The 17,908-nt window shown below is 39.1% G+C and overlaps 4 protein-coding genes across 4 annotated transcripts; all 4 read left to right on the forward strand.

Moving 5' to 3' along the window:
- The first annotated feature begins 1,070 nt into the window (after positions 1-1,070).
- On the forward strand, positions 1,071-3,658 carry LOC148978793 (vitelline membrane outer layer protein 1-like). Its single transcript, XM_089130789.1, has 5 exons — positions 1,071-1,496; positions 2,740-2,864; positions 2,963-3,076; positions 3,262-3,461; positions 3,528-3,658. The coding sequence occupies exons 1-4, from the start codon at positions 1,335-1,337 to the stop codon at positions 3,458-3,460; spliced, it is 600 nt and encodes a 199-aa protein (XP_088986915.1). The 5' UTR covers positions 1,071-1,334; the 3' UTR covers position 3,461; positions 3,528-3,658.
- A 1,734-nt stretch (positions 3,659-5,392) lies between these two features.
- On the forward strand, positions 5,393-10,294 carry LOC148978794 (uncharacterized). The gene is made up of 2 exons (XM_089130786.1): positions 5,393-5,649; positions 8,023-10,294. The coding sequence occupies exons 1-2, from the start codon at positions 5,522-5,524 to the stop codon at positions 9,137-9,139; spliced, it is 1,245 nt and encodes a 414-aa protein (XP_088986912.1). The 5' UTR covers positions 5,393-5,521; the 3' UTR covers positions 9,140-10,294.
- A 360-nt stretch (positions 10,295-10,654) lies between these two features.
- On the forward strand, positions 10,655-12,815 carry LOC120479135 (vitelline membrane outer layer protein 1). Its single transcript, XM_089130790.1, has 5 exons — positions 10,655-11,140; positions 11,636-11,757; positions 11,844-11,957; positions 12,142-12,335; positions 12,402-12,815. The coding sequence occupies exons 1-4, from the start codon at positions 10,979-10,981 to the stop codon at positions 12,332-12,334; spliced, it is 591 nt and encodes a 196-aa protein (XP_088986916.1). The 5' UTR covers positions 10,655-10,978; the 3' UTR covers position 12,335; positions 12,402-12,815.
- Positions 12,816-14,131: 1,316 nt separating this feature from the next.
- LOC148978795 (uncharacterized) lies at positions 14,132-17,788 on the forward strand. The gene is made up of 2 exons (XM_089130785.1): positions 14,132-14,689; positions 15,521-17,788. Exons 1-2 carry the CDS (start codon positions 14,562-14,564, stop codon positions 16,644-16,646), a joined length of 1,254 nt encoding a protein of 417 aa, XP_088986911.1. The 5' UTR covers positions 14,132-14,561; the 3' UTR covers positions 16,647-17,788.
- The last annotated feature ends 120 nt before the right edge of the window (positions 17,789-17,908 follow it).

Below are 17,908 nucleotides of genomic sequence, written 5' to 3' on the forward strand. Positions count from 1 at the left end.
CTTTACAGTCACTGACAACTGACTAATAACCTTACCAAGAGGAAATATATACAATATATACACCCTGCGGTACCCCACACAGCAACTCTGCAGTTTCATATTAACACTAAAGCTTCTACCAGACAGGTAGGATGAAAACCATTTTAAAACTGATCCCGACATGACAAGCAGATCACAAAGTCTATTTATCATAATATTATGATCAATTGTGTCGAAAGCTGATGCAATAAGACCAACACTGTGTATTTTTTAGAGTCAGCTGACATCATAATGTCACTTGAAACTTTAAGTAATGCCGTTTCTGTGGAAAGTTTTTTGTGTAAACCAGCCTTAAAATGATTCTCTAGGAAAAGGGTGAGTTTTTCAGCTACAGCTTTTTCTAGAATTGACATGAAAGGAAGCTTCAAAATTGGTCTATGGCTTCAACATAGCATGAAATAACACTTCAAATCATTAAACTCATGTTCAACTCCGATTGGTTTTTGTTTATAGAGTACATATCTCATCAATACATTTTCACGCAATGCATTAAACAACTGAGTTACAGCAAACTAGAAAAAATAAAGATAACTTTTACATGCTTAACTCATTAATCGTATCTATCACGCCATGTCTGCTAGTAACACAAATGACGAGCATGTATATAAAAAAAATGGGTAAAGTAAGTAGGTAAACTCGTTGTAATTTTTTTCTAATTATTTCTAATTATTTTCGCCTTAGAAGTAGGTTTGATGGAAAAAACACTTTTAACTGTTAAATATTCTTTTCTTTTAACTATTATTCCAAAATGGAAAGAGGGCTTCAGCTCTATCGTTCTGCTGTTCGCGGTTTCTGTCTTCTTCACCGAGAGTCAGTGTATGAGTTTTGCCTCTCTATGCAGTGCCACCGCTGCCACCTACTGGACAAATACGGTGTGCAGGGAAAACACAACTAAAGTGATCAAGAAATCAGATAATAAACTAGAATAATGTAATGAACTGCTTGTAAGCTATTTTCGAGTGGATTACATATATATATATATATATATATATATATATATATATTGATTAACTGAATGTGCTCTCCACTCGTGGTTGAATAGGTTTGATAATCTGAATGTGCTCCACATGTGTTTAATTAGGATTAATTATCTGAATGTGATAGGGGTTGATGTTTGAGTAATGTGATTGGATGGAACGGACATCATGGTTAATGATTCTGCTTAATCTAGTGTATAAATATGAGGCTTCCCCCTTAAACGTGAGAATGCTGTGAAACCTGTTTTATTGGTCTCTACAGATAGTGAACTTCAATTTAATTTAATATAAGTCAGTGTTTAGGCCAGTGCTGTAGCAATGCATCACTTCTTGTCCATGCTGTGTTCACTGCTAGCCATTATTGGGCCTGTGAGCGGCGAGTCTGAGCTGAAGGTGCCGAATGGAGGGGTCTGGGGATCGTGGGCGACCGGTTATACCAAGTGTCCAAGTGGAAAGTACGCCGCAGGGTTTAAAATGAAGGTAAGTTGAGCATTAGTTTTGCTAATATGGAGGGGATGAGCCCTTCAGAGGATCAAAACTGCAGTTGCTGTTTGTCATTTAGTTCTAGGTGTCTCCGGGGAACTGCACCTGCTTGAGATCTTTAAAATGTCTGAGTAATACTAAAGAGCATGAAGATAAAAGTTACTACGGATTATAGGGCTAATAATGGGCCTAGTATTAGTAGTCGACTAGAGTAGTTCCCTTTTCAAAACTTCTGCTGATAATTTACTCACCCCCCGTGTCATCCAAGATGTCCATGACTTTCTTTCTTCAGTCGAAAAGAAATTAAGGTTTTTAATGAAAACGTTCCAGGATTTCTCCATATAATGGTCCAAAATCAAGGTCCAAAAGAAACTTTCAGTACAAACTGCAAACTTGTTCAAAGGGCTTTAAACGACTCCAGACAATGAATAAGGGTCTTACAAGCGAAACGATCGCTCGTTTTGTAAATAAATAACAAAGTTGAACAAATCTTGAACAAATCTTTTTCCGAATCAATTCGTTCGTTTCTTTCGCCGAATGAACCAAATGACCCGGAAAAAGATTTGTTCATGTTGATGAACGAGTTCGAACAGGAGTGCGTTACGGAACAGAGCAAGGCGAGGGTTTGAGCTTATAAAACTTAAACTTTGTTATTTATTTATAAAATGAGCGATCGTTTCGCTTGATAAGACCCTTATTCATCGTCTGGAATCGTTTAAAGCCCTTTGAACAAGTTTGCAGTTTGTATTTAAAGTTTCTTTTGGACCTTGAACCGTTTGGTTCCCACTGAAGTCCATTATATGGAGAAAATCCTGGAATGTTTTCATCAAAAACCTTTATTTCTTTTCAACTGAGGAAAGAAAGACTTGGACATCTTGGATGACACGGAGGCGAGTAAATTATCAGCTAAAGTTTTTTGAAAAGTGAACAAATCCTTTAAGAATAATAACTTTGTAAAGCAACCCCAAGTATAAAAAAAAATGTCAAATGTCATTATTTAAACTGTCAATGCACTCTTCCAGGTTTTTTCACGTTCAGTATTAGATTACTTGGTTTTAAATGGCATAAAGAGCAAGAGGGGTATTAAACTGCATTTCTAAATAAGTAAAAACTGTACTGTCCAAGTCTTACGATGCAAGTTGTAATTTGTGGCCCACGTTTGATGTGTTGCTGTCTGAACTCGAGGACCCCTGGGCTAGCGTTTACTCTTTCAAACGGAAGATTGTCTCACTGTTTTTAGATTGAACGATTGCAGTATGGCGGTGACGATACAGCCCTCAACTCCATTCAGCTTTATTGTGTTGATCGGTCCAAAGATTCATCAAACGTGCGTGACCACACCTCAATTGAGTCCAAAGCAGGAAGGTAATGGATTATTAATAATTCTTGCATTTAAACTAAGCAAATTAAGCATTTTCTTGAATAATAATAGATTTGATCAGGCAACCTTGTGTTTTCTTCAGATGGGGTGATTGGGGACAAACCCAATGGTGTCCTGCTGGATACTTGAACGCTTTCCAGCTGAAAGTCGAATCTCACCGAGGACATAACGACGATACGGCCACTAACAACATCAAGTGAGTGTGTGGTGCTGTAAGTTATAACGTGTAAACCTCTTATACCAACTTTATTTCACTTTTTTTGCAATTTAAGGACTCCGGTTCACCCCCTATCAGTAGTTTAGTGAAGATCAGATTGGCAGTCGTGCTGCTGTAGGTGATCATGTGACGGCACAGTAACTTTTCACATCTGAATTTTCCAGGTTTAAGTGCAGCGGAGGTGATGAGCTGGGTGGGTCCTTTCCAAGCTGGAGCCACGTGGGCGACTGGGGCAACTGGGGCGACTGGAGCCCGACGTGTCCAGGAAGAGGAATCTGTGGCCTCAAGACACGGGTGGAAGACCCACAGGGAAGTGGAGACGACACCGCTCTCAATGACGTCATCATGCTCTGCTGTGATTGAGGTGACGTGACCTCAACCCGAAACTCACACTGACCCACAGATCAACTAAATCTGATCTCTCTTTCAGCTGTACGAGGAAGACCAGAAGAACTGCAAGAAGATCACATGTGTTGTAATTATTCATATTACGATTAACCAACCAGGTCATGTAAAGTCAGACGGTCATTATCACAAAAAATAAAGCCTAACTGGATGTGACATTTGCTCTCTGCTTATTATTGGAGTTTATATACCTGTGTGTATAATTGTTGTTGGGGATTCTTCTGAAGACTCCCTGAAATGCCAAATATCCGCAATAAAGACTTTCTAAACAGAACCTTGTAGTTTGACATTGTTCTACATGACACTTGACATCAGATCATCACATTATTGCATGAGGCAGGTTGTCTACAGTGACTTCTATTGCATTCACAGTAATTGTCTTATCAGTTCATGTGTTTCCTGAGGAAAAACCAGCGTAATCTACAGGAACAATCCTGTTACGCTAAACGTTTTCCCTTTCTAAAGCTATATGTTTAGCTAAAATGGCATAATGCATATTCAGAAATTGCAAACAAATTCAAACCTCTTTGTAATATTTGAGAAGCTTGTAAATATCACAAACCGTGGCAGAATCAAGAAGCAGTTCTGAATCTGTGTTCAAATACTGTTATGATCTGAGTTATGTTTGGATGTTTTCTAGGCTGTCACATTGCTGCGGCCTGAATGCCATTTTCTTCCCAGATTGTCTGCCGAAAGCTAGTTATTTTCGTCGATGTGGAAATTTTCTCTTACATGAACGCATTTTGTGCATTTTTATGACAAACAGATGCACTTTTGTGATAAATACATTTTTATCGTGAAAATGCACTTCTATGGCCGTTGTAAAGCTTGGAAGAGCCCGGAAATGTTTGAAATAACTCTGATTGTATTCATTTGAAAAAAAGAAAGTCATGCACACCTAGGATGGCTTCAGGGTGAGTAAATCAGCCATCCCTTTAATCCTGGGGCTCGTTCTGCGTACCTTGTGTGGCACTAGTGTAAATTAAAACAGAAACAGAAGACCCCCGAAACAGAAACAGAAGACCCCCCCACCCCCCCAAAATTTGAGACTATTATACTTTTATATTCAGAGTAATATAAAAAAAAAAGTTTTCAAATTCGGCTTGTTAACTCGTGACGCAATCAAGCTCCGATAATACTGTTTCCGGGTCGCGATATTTTTTTTCCCAGGATGGTAGGGGAAGACTCATCAATATTCATTAGGGAGCTCATCCCTGATTGGTCGGATGACCTACCTCTAACCCCACCCCGATCTGCAGGCTGCAGCCAGGTGTACTTGGAGAGGACTGACGTCCTACCCCTAACCCCACCCCTAAACCTAACCGTCACCAGAGCCCCATTGTGTATCATCCTGGTTGAAGTTCCAGCGAGTGCAGAATGAATGGGAGTCTATGGGGCTAAACGGCTAAAAGTGTCTCTTTCAGCTGCTTGTCGTTAAATTAACATAGATTTTATTGTTGATTCCGCAAGTTCAATATAGATTATAGGCCAAAAGTCGATTGAACGAGTACTTATGTCCTTTTGATATCCTACAGGTTAGGCCGTTTTTGGCCGGAGCACGCTAGCATTCTGCTATTGTGTGACGTCATCACATTTTTGAACGGATTTTTAGAACAGATAAGTGAACTTAAAAATGCAATTTTCAGCTGAGTGTATTTTCTTAGCCCTCCCTTTTGAATGCAACTTTCAAATTACTTGACAAAAAATTACATCCTGAGAAAAGTGGATTTATGGGGGTGAAACCCCATTGACTCCCATTCATTCTGCACTCGACCGCGAGCGCCCCCGCATGGACAGAGACGGGTTACTGCAGCCAGTCCAGAACCCGGAAGTAACCAGCCAGTGCCAATTCTCTGCCGTCACTGGGGTTAAGACCAATCAGGAATGAGTTCCCTAATGAATATTAATGAGTCTTTCCCTACCATCCTGGGAAAAAAATATCGCTTCCGGGTCCAAATGCCGGGTCCTCTCCATCTATTTACCGCTTTCGCCCGATACGAGTTTTAACCTGGTTTTAACATGCCGCAGTGCTGTGTCCCGTGTTGTTTAAATAGATCGGAGTTAAAAAAAACAAGTGACATTAAACTGTCATTCTTCCGCTTTCCCTGTGACGAGAAAGAAAAGAGAAAATGGCTGCAGTTGATCAGGTAAGTTACAATTCTTTCCTTTATCCCGAACACCCACTGGCGCTGAAGCGAAATCAGACCTTTAAGAAAAAAAGGGCTTATGTAGTCTAACGTTATGGGTTTTATATGTTATTTGTTGCTATAAACCCAAATCTTGCATTGTTTTTCCGTTGTCAGGCCTTGTTCTGCCGCCTAGTTAAGATGAAACGAAGTTAGCTAGCTAAGGCTAACGTTAGCTTTGCCTGCAGTCTATGTTTTAGTATATAAGCATACCTGCCAACTTTTGAGTTTTGCTTGGCGTGAGATCTGTTGACCGGGGGGGGGGGGTAGGGGGGGGGGGGTGGTTGTTCATTCGCTATAGATCATTCGCTATAGATCACGGGAGATTTGTAACTAATTTGCGGTATAACTAGTGGATCACGAGTGGCCCAACAGATAGATCAATAGATAAACTCATCTTTCAGGCAGTTGACCAACCCATAGCTGTCAACATCAAAGGGAGATTTCCCGGGAACCATCCCCAAAATAAGGTTTTTTTTTCCTCACGATTCTTACTCACAAACTTTAAAAATAAAGCACTAATCAAAAAGTCTAAAGAATTTAGAACTAGCCCACATATGTGTGAGAAAGAGCACTGTGTCATTAAAAAAATACCATAGAGAATGTTTAAATACTAAGATCAGCTTACGAGGGAAACGGGGAGGCTGTTTCTGCTGGAGATGATTGGGAGAGGTCTCTGCACCTTGAGGTCTCTGCGCGCGCTGACATGGAGTAAAGCCTTGTTTATACTCGACGCGTCTGCACGAGCGCGGTAAAAATGACGCGTTGGGTGCGCAAGACAGGTGTTCTGACATTCCATCCTACCCGTCAGATTGTCCTACCAAGGCTTACTGCGCATGCGCACATCAATAATACGTCATTTTTGTCACGCTGAACAACACGCCCATAATATTTTACTACTTGCGCGAGATCTTTTTTCACTATTTATGTCAATTATTACTATACAAAGATATAATAGCAGTAATGAGAACTGTTTACTCTCACATTAAATTGATGAATTGGCATGAATTGATTTGATTGTTTGGTGTAAAATATAAACACACACACGATTATACTACTCGTTTATTTCATACTGGTAGGACAATCTGATGAGGCATTTTGCACTGTAAAATCATACTACTCGTTTATTTCATACTGGTAGCACAATCTGATGAGGTATTTTGCAACGTAAAATCATCCTACCGTTTATTTCATAGGACAATCTGAAGAGGTAACTTACTTTTCACTGTAAAATCACCGTAACATAGCCTAATAAGAAAATTCGGCAAAGTTACACTGAAATATTTAATGTAGTCACAGACGCGAAGCAGAAACGCTCAGTAGGATTTTACGACGAGGTAGGATGAACCAATAGATATGGCTATAATTTTGCGCTACGGTAGGAAAATCTGACAAGGTAGGACAGATCGACAGAACACCGGCAAGACCTCACTTCGAGCTGTGTGCAAAGCTTGTGTTACAGCGCGCGCGGAACCGCATCCGAGGACGATCGACTTCGAGCCGAATCTGTCCGAGCTTGTACGTCTCACACAATCAGAGTGTACAAATATGAGATATTTTACGGGAAATACTAACATGGGAAGACAGTAAAAGAGCTAAAATACGTGAGAAACCCGGAAAAACGGGAGGATTGACACTTCAGCGTGAGAAATCGGGGGTGTGGCGTGTGAGCGTGTGAAACCAATCAAATGCGGGTGTCTCACGGCCAATGCGTGAGAGTTGGCAGCTATGATATAAGTTAGCGCTGTGTGAACGAAAATGCCGAATAATGTACCACGAAGCACGTTATAAAATGATAACAAAAACAAGAACACTAGACAAATCGAAGCATGAAGAAGATATGTGTACATAGCAAGAAAAAACATTAGACCAGTTTTAGTATGATAATCTGCTAACGTTTGTCATTTGTCTGAGATATAAGCTCAGACTCATGTTTATTAATGTACTACAACCTGAAACAAACAAACAAACCTCCTTTTAGTGAATTACAGCGTTATATTATTGTATATGTAAATTATTATAATAATATTAGGTATTACAGAAATGTCACATGTAGTGAGTTAGTCAGGTCACTAGGAAAATACTACAAAAAGCACTTACAATAATTGTTCCATAAACCTATTTGATTGTTGTATGTAAAGCAAGCGAGCTGTGAGATATTGTCAGATTTTCACCTGAAATAACTCTTTCTGATCAATAGGAACATGGTACAACCTTTATATAATAATAATAATAATAATAATAATAAATCCCGTTGGTGAATGAATGTAAATATTATAATTATAAAAGTAATATTTAAATGCTAAAATTATAAATGCATTTTATTTTTTACAGACGTAAAAACTTCATCCCAAACTGCAACTCTAGGGTGTGCAGTTGGCATTTCCCCAATGGAAAAGCTGCTGGGCCGTCAAGATTTGCCTGGAATGAGGGGAAGACTTTCCGATTCCCAGAGAACCTCAGCCATCTCCCAAAACGCAAGAAACAAATGGTCCCTTGCAACGGTGAGGATGAGGGAGCGGATGCTGACACGGTGGAGACCCCGTGTACTTCAAAAAGTCTTGTGGCCCTCGAGGTGGAGAATGAGATGCTCAGGGCAGAGAATGAACAATTGAAAAAACACATTTTTTCCTTCAGTCCTGACAGAGTTCAATATTTCACTGGATTGCCTGATGTTGCCACGGTCCTGTTTTTGGAATCGCTTCTTTCTAAATTTGAACTACAATATCATTCTGATTGGACTGTCCAAATGATGCCCTTAGTTGATCAATTGCTCCTGACCTTAATGAAGCTTAGGCTAAATTGCGGCCACATAGACCTTGCAACAAGGTTTAATTGTAGCACAGCCACAGTAACCGACATCTTCACCACCATCGTTAGTGCCCTGTATGAGATTTTGTATGTCGGTTTGCTTGAGAACAACATCCCCTCCACAACCAAGAATCAAACATCGCTGCCAGACTGCTTCCAGCCCTTCCCGAACTGTCGGATCGTGCTCGACTGCACAGAGGTTGCCGTCTCTGACACGGAGTACAAGAGCCAGTACAAGGCTTTAATCGGTGTTGCTCCTAATGGATGTATCACCTTTTCCAGTGACCTGTACGGTGGGAGTGCCTCAGACAAGGCAATAACAGCTGACTGTGGACTTCTCCAACACTTACATCCGGGCGATATGGTTATGGCAGACAAGGGCTTCACAATTCAGGACATTTTGCCAGAAGGAGTTTCCCTGAACATCCCGCCTTTCCTCGTCGATGGACGGTTCACTCAGGAGGAAGTGAACAATAACAGGTTGATTTCAAAAGCTAGGATGCATGTGGAGCGATCTATTCAGAGACTGAAATTGTTTCACATTTTGGACCAAATTCCACACCAGTTTAAACACAATATAAACAAGATACTGAAAGTGTGTGTGTGTCTTACAAATTTACAAAACGCCCATTCTTCGTGAAATTGGATAGGTTAACTATGAATTTCTGGGTTTAATTCATAAATAACTGCATTTATGCTTTTATTTTTAAGGGTTAGTTCACCCAAAAATGAATTACTCTCCCTCATGTTGTTCAAACCCTGTAAGACTTTCGTTCATCTTTAGAACACAAATTAAGATATGTGATCCAGCTCTCAGATTTAATCACAAAATCTTAAAACGTGCTGTTATCCTTTTCTTGCGATATGCAAACCTGTTAAAAGAAACCAACCATGAGAAAGGTCAATTTTGCTCAATAATACAGTTTCATGTAAAAACATTCTGCAGCGCACTTTCTAAATTTACAGCCTTTAGCAGACACTTATATCCAAATCAGCTTTTATCGAAAGCAACTAACATTCTCTTAGAGCAGGGGTGTGTTTATTTTTATTTTTAGATTTAAAGTTAGGCAAAAGTTGTGAAGTCAGTGTGGTAACCACACACATACCACTTACCACTTGAAATGAAAGCAATGGTTTACATACGTGTAGTTAACCAAATTTTTCATGAGCCTAAATGATGTAATGTTACTTATTAACTATATTACACAGTATGAAACCCCAGGTTCAAATTTCAAGAAATTTTTAAACTTTGTACAAAATTGTGTTGGATCTCAAAACCCTAACCAAATAGCCGTTGATTTAATGTAGTGTAGTTGTGATGTTTCTGCTAATTTTAAGGGAACATGAAAGTACCAAAGTAAAAAAATCTTACCTGAGGCGGTTCAGGTGAGACCAAAGAGTATTTTCCAGCCTTCCAAAGAAGAGAAATTCATATTTTTAATAAGAATATCTTAAAAGTGAGACATTGTGACACTATTCATTTGTCAGGACCAAAATAACATTCTGCACAGTGAGGAGCATAGCTTCACATATTAGAAAAACCGCTACAATAATAAGAAATAAAAACATTTTTATATTCGTTTTTTGTCAAGGTTGTTTTAGATCAACTCCTACAAGTGACCACTAGGTGTCACCGCTGAGATTCGGAGCCTCGACACAATATGGCACATTTGCTTCAACTGTTTCATCGCGTCACGAAGCCTCAATCTACTTTCTAGATTTTAGAGGTTACTTACAGCGTGATTATCATATATAAATTAGGGCTGTGCAAAAGTTAATTGCGATTAATCGCATCCAAAATAAAAGTCTGTGTTTACATAATATATTTGTGTGTGCAGTATATAATTATTTTGTATATATAAATACACACACATGCATGTATATATTTAAGAAAATATGTTATTCATATATAAAATATTTATATTTATATAATATAGATTATGTATTTATAAATATATACAGAATTTAAGCACAAATACTTCTTAAATATATACATGCATGCATAGGTATTTATATATACAAAATAATTATATACAGCACACACAAATATATTATGTAAACACAGACTTTTATTTTGGATGCGATTAATCGCAATTAACTTTTGCACAGCCCTAATATAAATATATGACTGAATAGAGATATGAGATAACTGAATGTGCTCCACTTAATTAGGTTTGATTATCTGAATGTGCTGCACATGTGTTTAATTAGGGTTAATTATCTGAACGTGCTCCTCCCGAACTTTGTTAATAAAACATAATTTCTTAATATACCACATATGGTAGGGGTTGATGTTTGATTATTGTGATTGGATGGAAAGGACATCATGGTTAATGATTCTGCTTAATCTTGTGTATAAATATGAGGCTTCCTCCTTAATAAACTTGAGAATGCTGTGAAACCTGTTTTATTGGTCTCTACAGATAGTGAACTTCAATTTAATTTAATATAAGTCAGTGTTTAGGCCAGTGCTGTAGCAATGCATCACTTCTTGTCCATGCTGTTTTCACTGCTAGCCATTATTGGGCCTGTGAGCGGCGAGTCTGAGCTGAAGGTGCCGAATGGAGGGGTCTGGGGATCGTGGGCGACCGGTTATACCAAGTGTCCAAGTGGAAAGTACGCCGCAGGGTTTAATATGAAGGTAAGTTGAGCATTGACTCTAGTTTTGCTAATATTGAGAGGGGATGAGCGCATAAAAGGATTAAAACTGTGCAGTTGCTGTTAAGATCTTTAAAGTGTCTGAGTAATACTAAAGAGCATAATGATTAATGTTAGTTAGAGTTAGATGTACAGGGCTAATAGTGGGCCTGTATAAGAATAATAACTTTGTAAAGCGACCCTGAGTATAAAAACATGTCTTATAAATCTCATTATTATTTTAAACTGTCAATCCACTGCTCCAGGGTTATTTTATTTTCATATCAGTATTCGATTACTTTAATTAGCATAAAGACTAGCGAGAGGGGTATTAAACTGCGTTTCTTAATTAAGTAAAAACTATAATGTCAAAGTCTTGCGATACAAGCTGTAATTTGTGGCCCTTCACGTTTGATGTGTTTTAAATGAGGGCCCTGTGGCGTCTGAGCTCGACGACCCCTGGGTTAGCGTTTACTGATCGTCTCACTGTTGTTTTTAGATTGAACGAATGCAGCTTGCCGGTGACGATACAGGCCTCAACTCCATTCAGCTTTGTTGTGTTGATCGGTCCAAAGGTTTCACAGGATCGTGTGACACCCCAATTGAGTCCAAAGCAGGAAGGTAAAGGATAATTCTTGCATTTAAGCAAATTGAGGATTTTCTTGAATAATAATAGATTTGATCAGGCAACCTTGTGTTTTCTTCAGATGGGGTCATTGGGCACTACCACAATGGTGTCATACTGGATACTTGAACGCTTTCCAGCTGAAAGTCGAATCTCACCGAGGACATAACGACGATACGGCCGCTAACAACATCAAGTGAGTGTGTGGTGCTGTAAGTTATAACGTGTAAACCTCTTATACCAACTTTTTTGCAGTTTAAGGACTCCGGTTCGCCCCCTATCAGTAGTTTAGTGAAGATCAGATTGGCAGTCGTGCTGCTGTAGGTGATCATGTGACGGCACAGTAACGTTTCTCAATATTGTCCATCTGAATTTTCCAGTTTTAGGTGCAGTGGAGGTGATGAGCTGTGGAGTACCTTTCCGAGCCACGTGGGCGACTGGGGCAACTGGGGCGACTGGAGCCCGACGTGTCCAGGAAGAGGAATCTGTGGCCTCAAGACACGGGTGGAAGACCCACAGGGAAGTGGAGACGACACCGCTCTCAATGACGTCATCATGCTCTGCTGTGATTGAGGTGACGTGACCTCAACCCGAAACTCACACTGACCCACAGATCAACTAAATCTGATCTCTCTTTCAGCTGTACGAGGAAGACCAGAAGAACTGCAAGAAGATCACATGTGTTGTAATTATTCATATTGCGATAAACCAACCAACCAGGTCATGTAAAGTCAGACGGTCATTATCACAAAAAATAAAGCCTACACTCTAAAAAATGCTGGGTTGTTTTAACCCAATTTTGGGTCAAATATGGACAAACCCAAAATGCTGGGTTAAAAATGTAATGTAAAAATTTAACCCAACGGCTGGGTTAGTCCATATTTGACCCAAAGTTGGGTTAAAACAACCCAGCATTTTTTAGAGTGTAACTGGATGTGACATTTGCTCTCTGCTTATTATTGGAGTTTATATCCCTGTGTGTATAATTGTTGGGGATTCTTCTGAAGACTCCCTGAAATGCCAAATATCAGCAATAAAGACTTTCTAAACAGAACCTTGTAGTTTGACATTGTTCTACATGACACTTGACATCAGATCATCACATTATTGCATGAGGCAGGTTGTCTACAGTGACTTCTATTGCATTCACAGTAATTGTCTTATCAGTTCATGTGTTTCCTGAGGAAAAACCAGCGTAATCTACAGGAACAATCCTGTTACGCTAAACCTTTTCCCTTTCTAAAGCTATACGTTTAGCTAAAATGGCATAATGCATATTCAGAAATTGCAAACAAATTCAAACCTCATTGTAATATTTGAGAAGCTTGTAAATATCACAAACCGTGGCAGAATCAAGAAGCAGTTCTGAATCTGTGTTCAAATACTGTTATGATCTGAGTTATGTTTGGATGTTTTCTAGGCTGTCACATTGCTGCGGCCTGAATGCCATTTTCTTCCCAGATTGTCTGCCGAAAGCTAGTTATTTTCGTCGATGTGGAAATTTTCTCTTACATGAACGCATTTTGTGCATTTTTATGACAAACAGATGCACTTTTGTGATAAATACATTTTTATCGTGAAAATGCACTTCTATGGCCGTTGTAAAGCTTGGAAGAGCCCGGAAATGTTTGAAATAACTCTGATTGTATTCATTTGAAAAAAAGAAAGTCATGCACACCTAGGATGGCTTCAGGGTGAGTAAATCAGCCATCCCTTTAATCCTGGGGCTCGTTCTGCGTACCTTGTGTGGCACTAGTGTAAATTAAAACAGAAACAGAAGACCCCCGAAACAGAAACAGAAGACCCCCCCACCCCCCCAAAATTTGAGACTATTATACTTTTATATTCAGAGTAATATAAAAAAAAAAAGTTTTCAAATTCGGCTTGTTAACTCGTGACGCAATCAAGCTCCGATAATACTGTTTCCGGGTCGCGATATTTTTTTTCCCAGGATGGTAGGGGAAGACTCATCAATATTCATTAGGGAGCTCATCCCTGATTGGTCGGATGACCTACCTCTAACCCCACCCCGATCTGCAGGCTGCAGCCAGGTGTACTTGGAGAGGACTGACGTCCAACCCCTAACCCCACCCCTAAACCTAACCGTCACCAGAGCCCCATTGTGTATCATCCTGGTTGAAGTTCCAGCGAGTGCAGAATGAATGGGAGTCTATGGGGCTAAACGGCTAAAAGTGTCTCTTTCAGCTGCTTGTCGTTAAATTAACATAGATTTTATTGTTGATTCCGCAAGTTCAATATAGATTATAGGCCAAAAGTCGATTGAACGAGTACTTATGTCCTTTTGATATCCTACAGGTTAGGCCGTTTTTGGCAGGAGCACGCTAGCATTCTGCAATTGTGTGCCGTCATCACAGTTTTGAACGGATTTTTAGAACAGATAAGTGAACTTAAAAATGCAATTTTCAGCTGAGTGTATTTTCTTAGCCCTCCCTTTTGAATGCAACTTTCAAATTACTTGACAAAAAATTACATCCTGAGAAAAGTGGATTTATGGGGGTGAAACCCCATTGACTCCCATTCATTCTGCACTCGACCGCGAGCGCCCCCGCATGGACAGAGACAGGTTACTGCAGCCAGTCCAGAACCCGGAAGTAACCAGCCAGTGCCAATTCTCTGCCGTCACTGGGGTTAAGACCAATCAGGAATGAGTTCCCTAATGAATATTAATGAGTCTTTCCCTACCATCCTGGGAAAAAAATATCGCTTCCGGGTCCAAATGCCGGGTCCTCTCCATCTATTTACCGCTTTCGCCCGATACGAGTTTTAACCTGGTTTTAACATGCCGCAGTGCTGTGTCCCGTGTTGTTTAAATAGATCGGAGTTAAAAAAAACAAGTGACATTAAACTGTCATTCTTCCGCTTTCCCTGTGACGAGAAAGAAAAGAGAAAATGGCTGCAGTTGATCAGGTAAGTTACAATTCTTTCCTTTATCCTTAACACCCACTGGCGCTGAAGCGAAATCAGACCTTTAAGAAAAGGGCTTATATAGTCATGGGTTTTATATGTTGTTTGTTGCTATAAACCCAAATCTTGCATTATTTTTCGGTTGTCAGGCCTTGTTCTGCCGCCTAGTTAAGATGAAACGAAGTTAGCTAGCTAAGGCTAATGTTAGCTTTGCCTGCAGTCTATGTTTTAGTATATAAGTTAGCGCTGTGTGAACGAAAATGATACGTTATAAAATGATAACAAAAACAAGAACACTAGTCTATAGACAAATCGAAGCATGAAGATGTGTGTACATGGCAAGAAAAAAAAACATTAGACCAGTTTTAGTATGATAATCTGCTAACGTTTGTCATTTGTCTGAGATATAAGCTCAGACTCATGTTTATTAATGTACTACAACCTGAAACAAACAAACAAACAAACCTCCTTTTAGTGAATTACAGCGTTATATTATTGTATATGTAAATTATTATAATAATATTAGGTATTACAGAAATGTCACATGTAGTGAGTTAGTCAGGTCACTAGGAAAATACTAACCTTTGGAACATGAAAAAGCACTTACAGTAATTGTTTCATAAACCTATTTGATTGTTGTATGTAAAGCAAGCGAGCTGTGAGATATTGTCAGATTTTCACCTGAAATAACTCTTTCTGGTCAATAGGAACATGGTACAACCTTTAAATAATAATAATAATAATAATAAATCCTGTTGGTGAATGAATGTAAATATTGTAATTTTAAAATTAATATTTAAATGCTAAAATTATAAATGCATTTATTTTTTACAGACGTAAAAACTTCATCCCAAACTGCAACTCTAGGGTGTGCAGTTGGCATTTCCCCAATGGAAAAGCTGCTGGGCCGTCAAGATTTGCCTGGAATGAGGGGAAGACTTTCCGATTCCCAGAGAACCTCAGCCATCTCCCAAAACGCAAGAAACAAATGGTCCCTTGCAACGGTGAGGATGAGGGACCGGATGCTGACACGGTGGAGACCCCGTGTACTTCAAAAAGTCTTGTGGCCCTCGAGGTGGAGAATGAGATGCTCAGGGCAGAGAATGAACAATTGAAAAAACACATTTTTTCCTTCAGTCCTGAGAGAGTTCAATATTTCACTGGATTGCCTGATGTTGCCACGGTCCTGTTTTTGGAATCGCTTCTTTCTAAATTTGAACTACAATATCATTCTGATTGGACTGTCCAAATGATGCCCTTAGTTGATCAATTGCTCCTGACCTTAATGAAGCTTAGGCTAAATTGTGGCCACATAGACCTTGCAACAAGGTTTAATTGTAGCACAGCCACAGTAACGGACATCTTCACCAGCATCATTAGTGCCCTGTATGAGATTTTGTATGTCGGTTTGCTTGAGAACAACATCCCCTCCACAACTAAGAATCAAACATCGCTGCCAGACTGCTTCCAGCCCTTCCCGAACTGTCGGATCGTGCTCGACTGCACAGAGGTTGCCGTCTCTGACACGGAGTACAAGAGCCAGTACAAGGCTTTAATCGGTGTCGCTCCTAATGGATGCATCACCTTTGCCAGTGACCTGTACGGTGGGAGTGCCTCAGACAAGGCAATAACAGCTGACTGTGGACTTCTCCAACACTTACATCCGGGCGATATGGTTATGGCAGACAAGGGCTTCACAATTCAGGACATTTTGCCAGAAGGAGTTTCCCTGAACATCCCGTCTTTCCTCGTCGATGGACGGTTCACTCAGGAGGAAGTGAACAATAACAGATTGATTTCAAAAGCTAGGATGCATGTGGAGCGATCTATTCAGAGACTGAAATTGTTTCACATTTTGGACCAAATTCCACACCAGTTTAAACACAATATAAACAAGATACTGAAAGTGTGTGTGTGTCTTACAAATTTACAAACGCCCATTCTTCGTGAAATTGGATAGGTTAACTATGAATTTCTGGGTTTAATTCATAAATAACTGCATTTATGCTTTTATTTTTAAGGGTTAGTTCACCCAAAAATGAATTACTCTCCCTCATGTTGTTCAAACCCTGTAAGACTTTCGTTCATCTTTAGAACACAAATTAAGATATGTGATCCAGCTCTCAGATTTAATCACAAAATCTTAAAACGTGCTGTTATCCTTTTCTTGCGATATGCAAACCTGTTAAAAGAAACCAACCATGAGAAAGGTCAATTTTGCTCAATAATACAGTTTCATGTAAAAACATTCTGCAGCGCACTTTCTAAATTTACAGCCTTTAGCAGACACTTATATCCAAATCAGCTTTTATCGAAAGCAACTAACATTCTCTTAGAGCAGGGGTGTGTTTATTTTTATTTTTAGATTTAAAGTTAGGCAAAAGTTGTGAAGTCAGTGTGGTAACCACACACATACCACTTACCACTTGAAATGAAAGCAATGGTTTACATACGTGTAGTTAACCAAATTTTTCATGAGCCTAAATGATGTAATGTTACTTATTAACTATATTACACAGTATGAAACCCCAGGTTCAAATTTCAAGAAATTTTTAAACTTTGTACAAAATTGTGTTGGATCTCAAAACCCTAACCAAATAGCCGTTGATTTAATGTAGTGTAGTTGTGATGTTTCTGCTAATTTTAAGGGAACATGAAAGTACCAAAGTAAAAAAATCTTACCTGAGGCGGTTCAGGTGAGACCAAAGAGTATTTTCCAGCCTTCCAAAGAAGAGAAATTCATATTTTTAATAAGAATATCTTAAAAGTGAGACATTGTGACACTATTCATTTGTCAGGACCAAAATAACATTCTGCACAGTGAGGAGCATAGCTTCACATATTAGAAAAACCGCTACAATAATAAGAAATAAAAACATTTTTATACTCGTTTTTTGTCAAGGTTGTTTTAGATCAACTCCTACAAGTGACCACTAGGTGTCACCGCTGAGATTCGGAGCCTCGACACAATATGGCACATTTGCTTCAACTGTTTCATCGCGTCACGAAGCCTCAATCTACTTTCTAGATTTTAGAGGTTACTTACAGCGTGATTATCATATATAAATTAGGGCTGTGCAAAAGTTAATTGCGATTAATCGCATCCAAAATAAAAGTCTGTGTTTACATAATATATTTGTGTGTGCAGTATATAATTATTTTGTATATATAAATACACACACATGCATGTATATATTTAAGAAAATATGTTATTCATATATA

The sequence above is a fragment of the Pimephales promelas genome, chromosome 5, assembly GCF_988280905.1.
Source record: "Pimephales promelas chromosome 5, fPimPro1.hap1.1, whole genome shotgun sequence".
NCBI classification, from domain to species: Eukaryota; Metazoa; Chordata; class Actinopteri; order Cypriniformes; family Leuciscidae; genus Pimephales; species Pimephales promelas.

Excerpts from the sequence above, each read along its gene's own strand:
- LOC148978795 (XM_089130785.1), top strand. The coding sequence starts at position 14,562 with ATGCCGCAGTGCTGTGTCCCGTGTTGTTTAAATAGATCGGAGTTAAAA. Across the intron at positions 14,690-15,520 it reads AAATGGCTGCAGTTGATCAG|ACGTAAAAACTTCATCCCAA; the intron begins GTAAGTTACAAT and ends TATTTTTTACAG.
- LOC148978794 (XM_089130786.1), top strand. The coding sequence starts at position 5,522 with ATGCCGCAGTGCTGTGTCCCGTGTTGTTTAAATAGATCGGAGTTAAAA. Across the intron at positions 5,650-8,022 it reads AAATGGCTGCAGTTGATCAG|ACGTAAAAACTTCATCCCAA; the intron begins GTAAGTTACAAT and ends TATTTTTTACAG.
- LOC148978793 (XM_089130789.1), top strand. The coding sequence starts at position 1,335 with ATGCATCACTTCTTGTCCATGCTGTGTTCACTGCTAGCCATTATTGGG. Across the intron at positions 1,497-2,739 it reads CCGCAGGGTTTAAAATGAAG|ATTGAACGATTGCAGTATGG; the intron begins GTAAGTTGAGCA and ends CACTGTTTTTAG. Across the intron at positions 2,865-2,962 it reads ATTGAGTCCAAAGCAGGAAG|ATGGGGTGATTGGGGACAAA; the intron begins GTAATGGATTAT and ends TGTTTTCTTCAG.
- LOC120479135 (XM_089130790.1), top strand. The coding sequence starts at position 10,979 with ATGCATCACTTCTTGTCCATGCTGTTTTCACTGCTAGCCATTATTGGG. Across the intron at positions 11,141-11,635 it reads CCGCAGGGTTTAATATGAAG|ATTGAACGAATGCAGCTTGC; the intron begins GTAAGTTGAGCA and ends TGTTGTTTTTAG. Across the intron at positions 11,758-11,843 it reads ATTGAGTCCAAAGCAGGAAG|ATGGGGTCATTGGGCACTAC; the intron begins GTAAAGGATAAT and ends TGTTTTCTTCAG.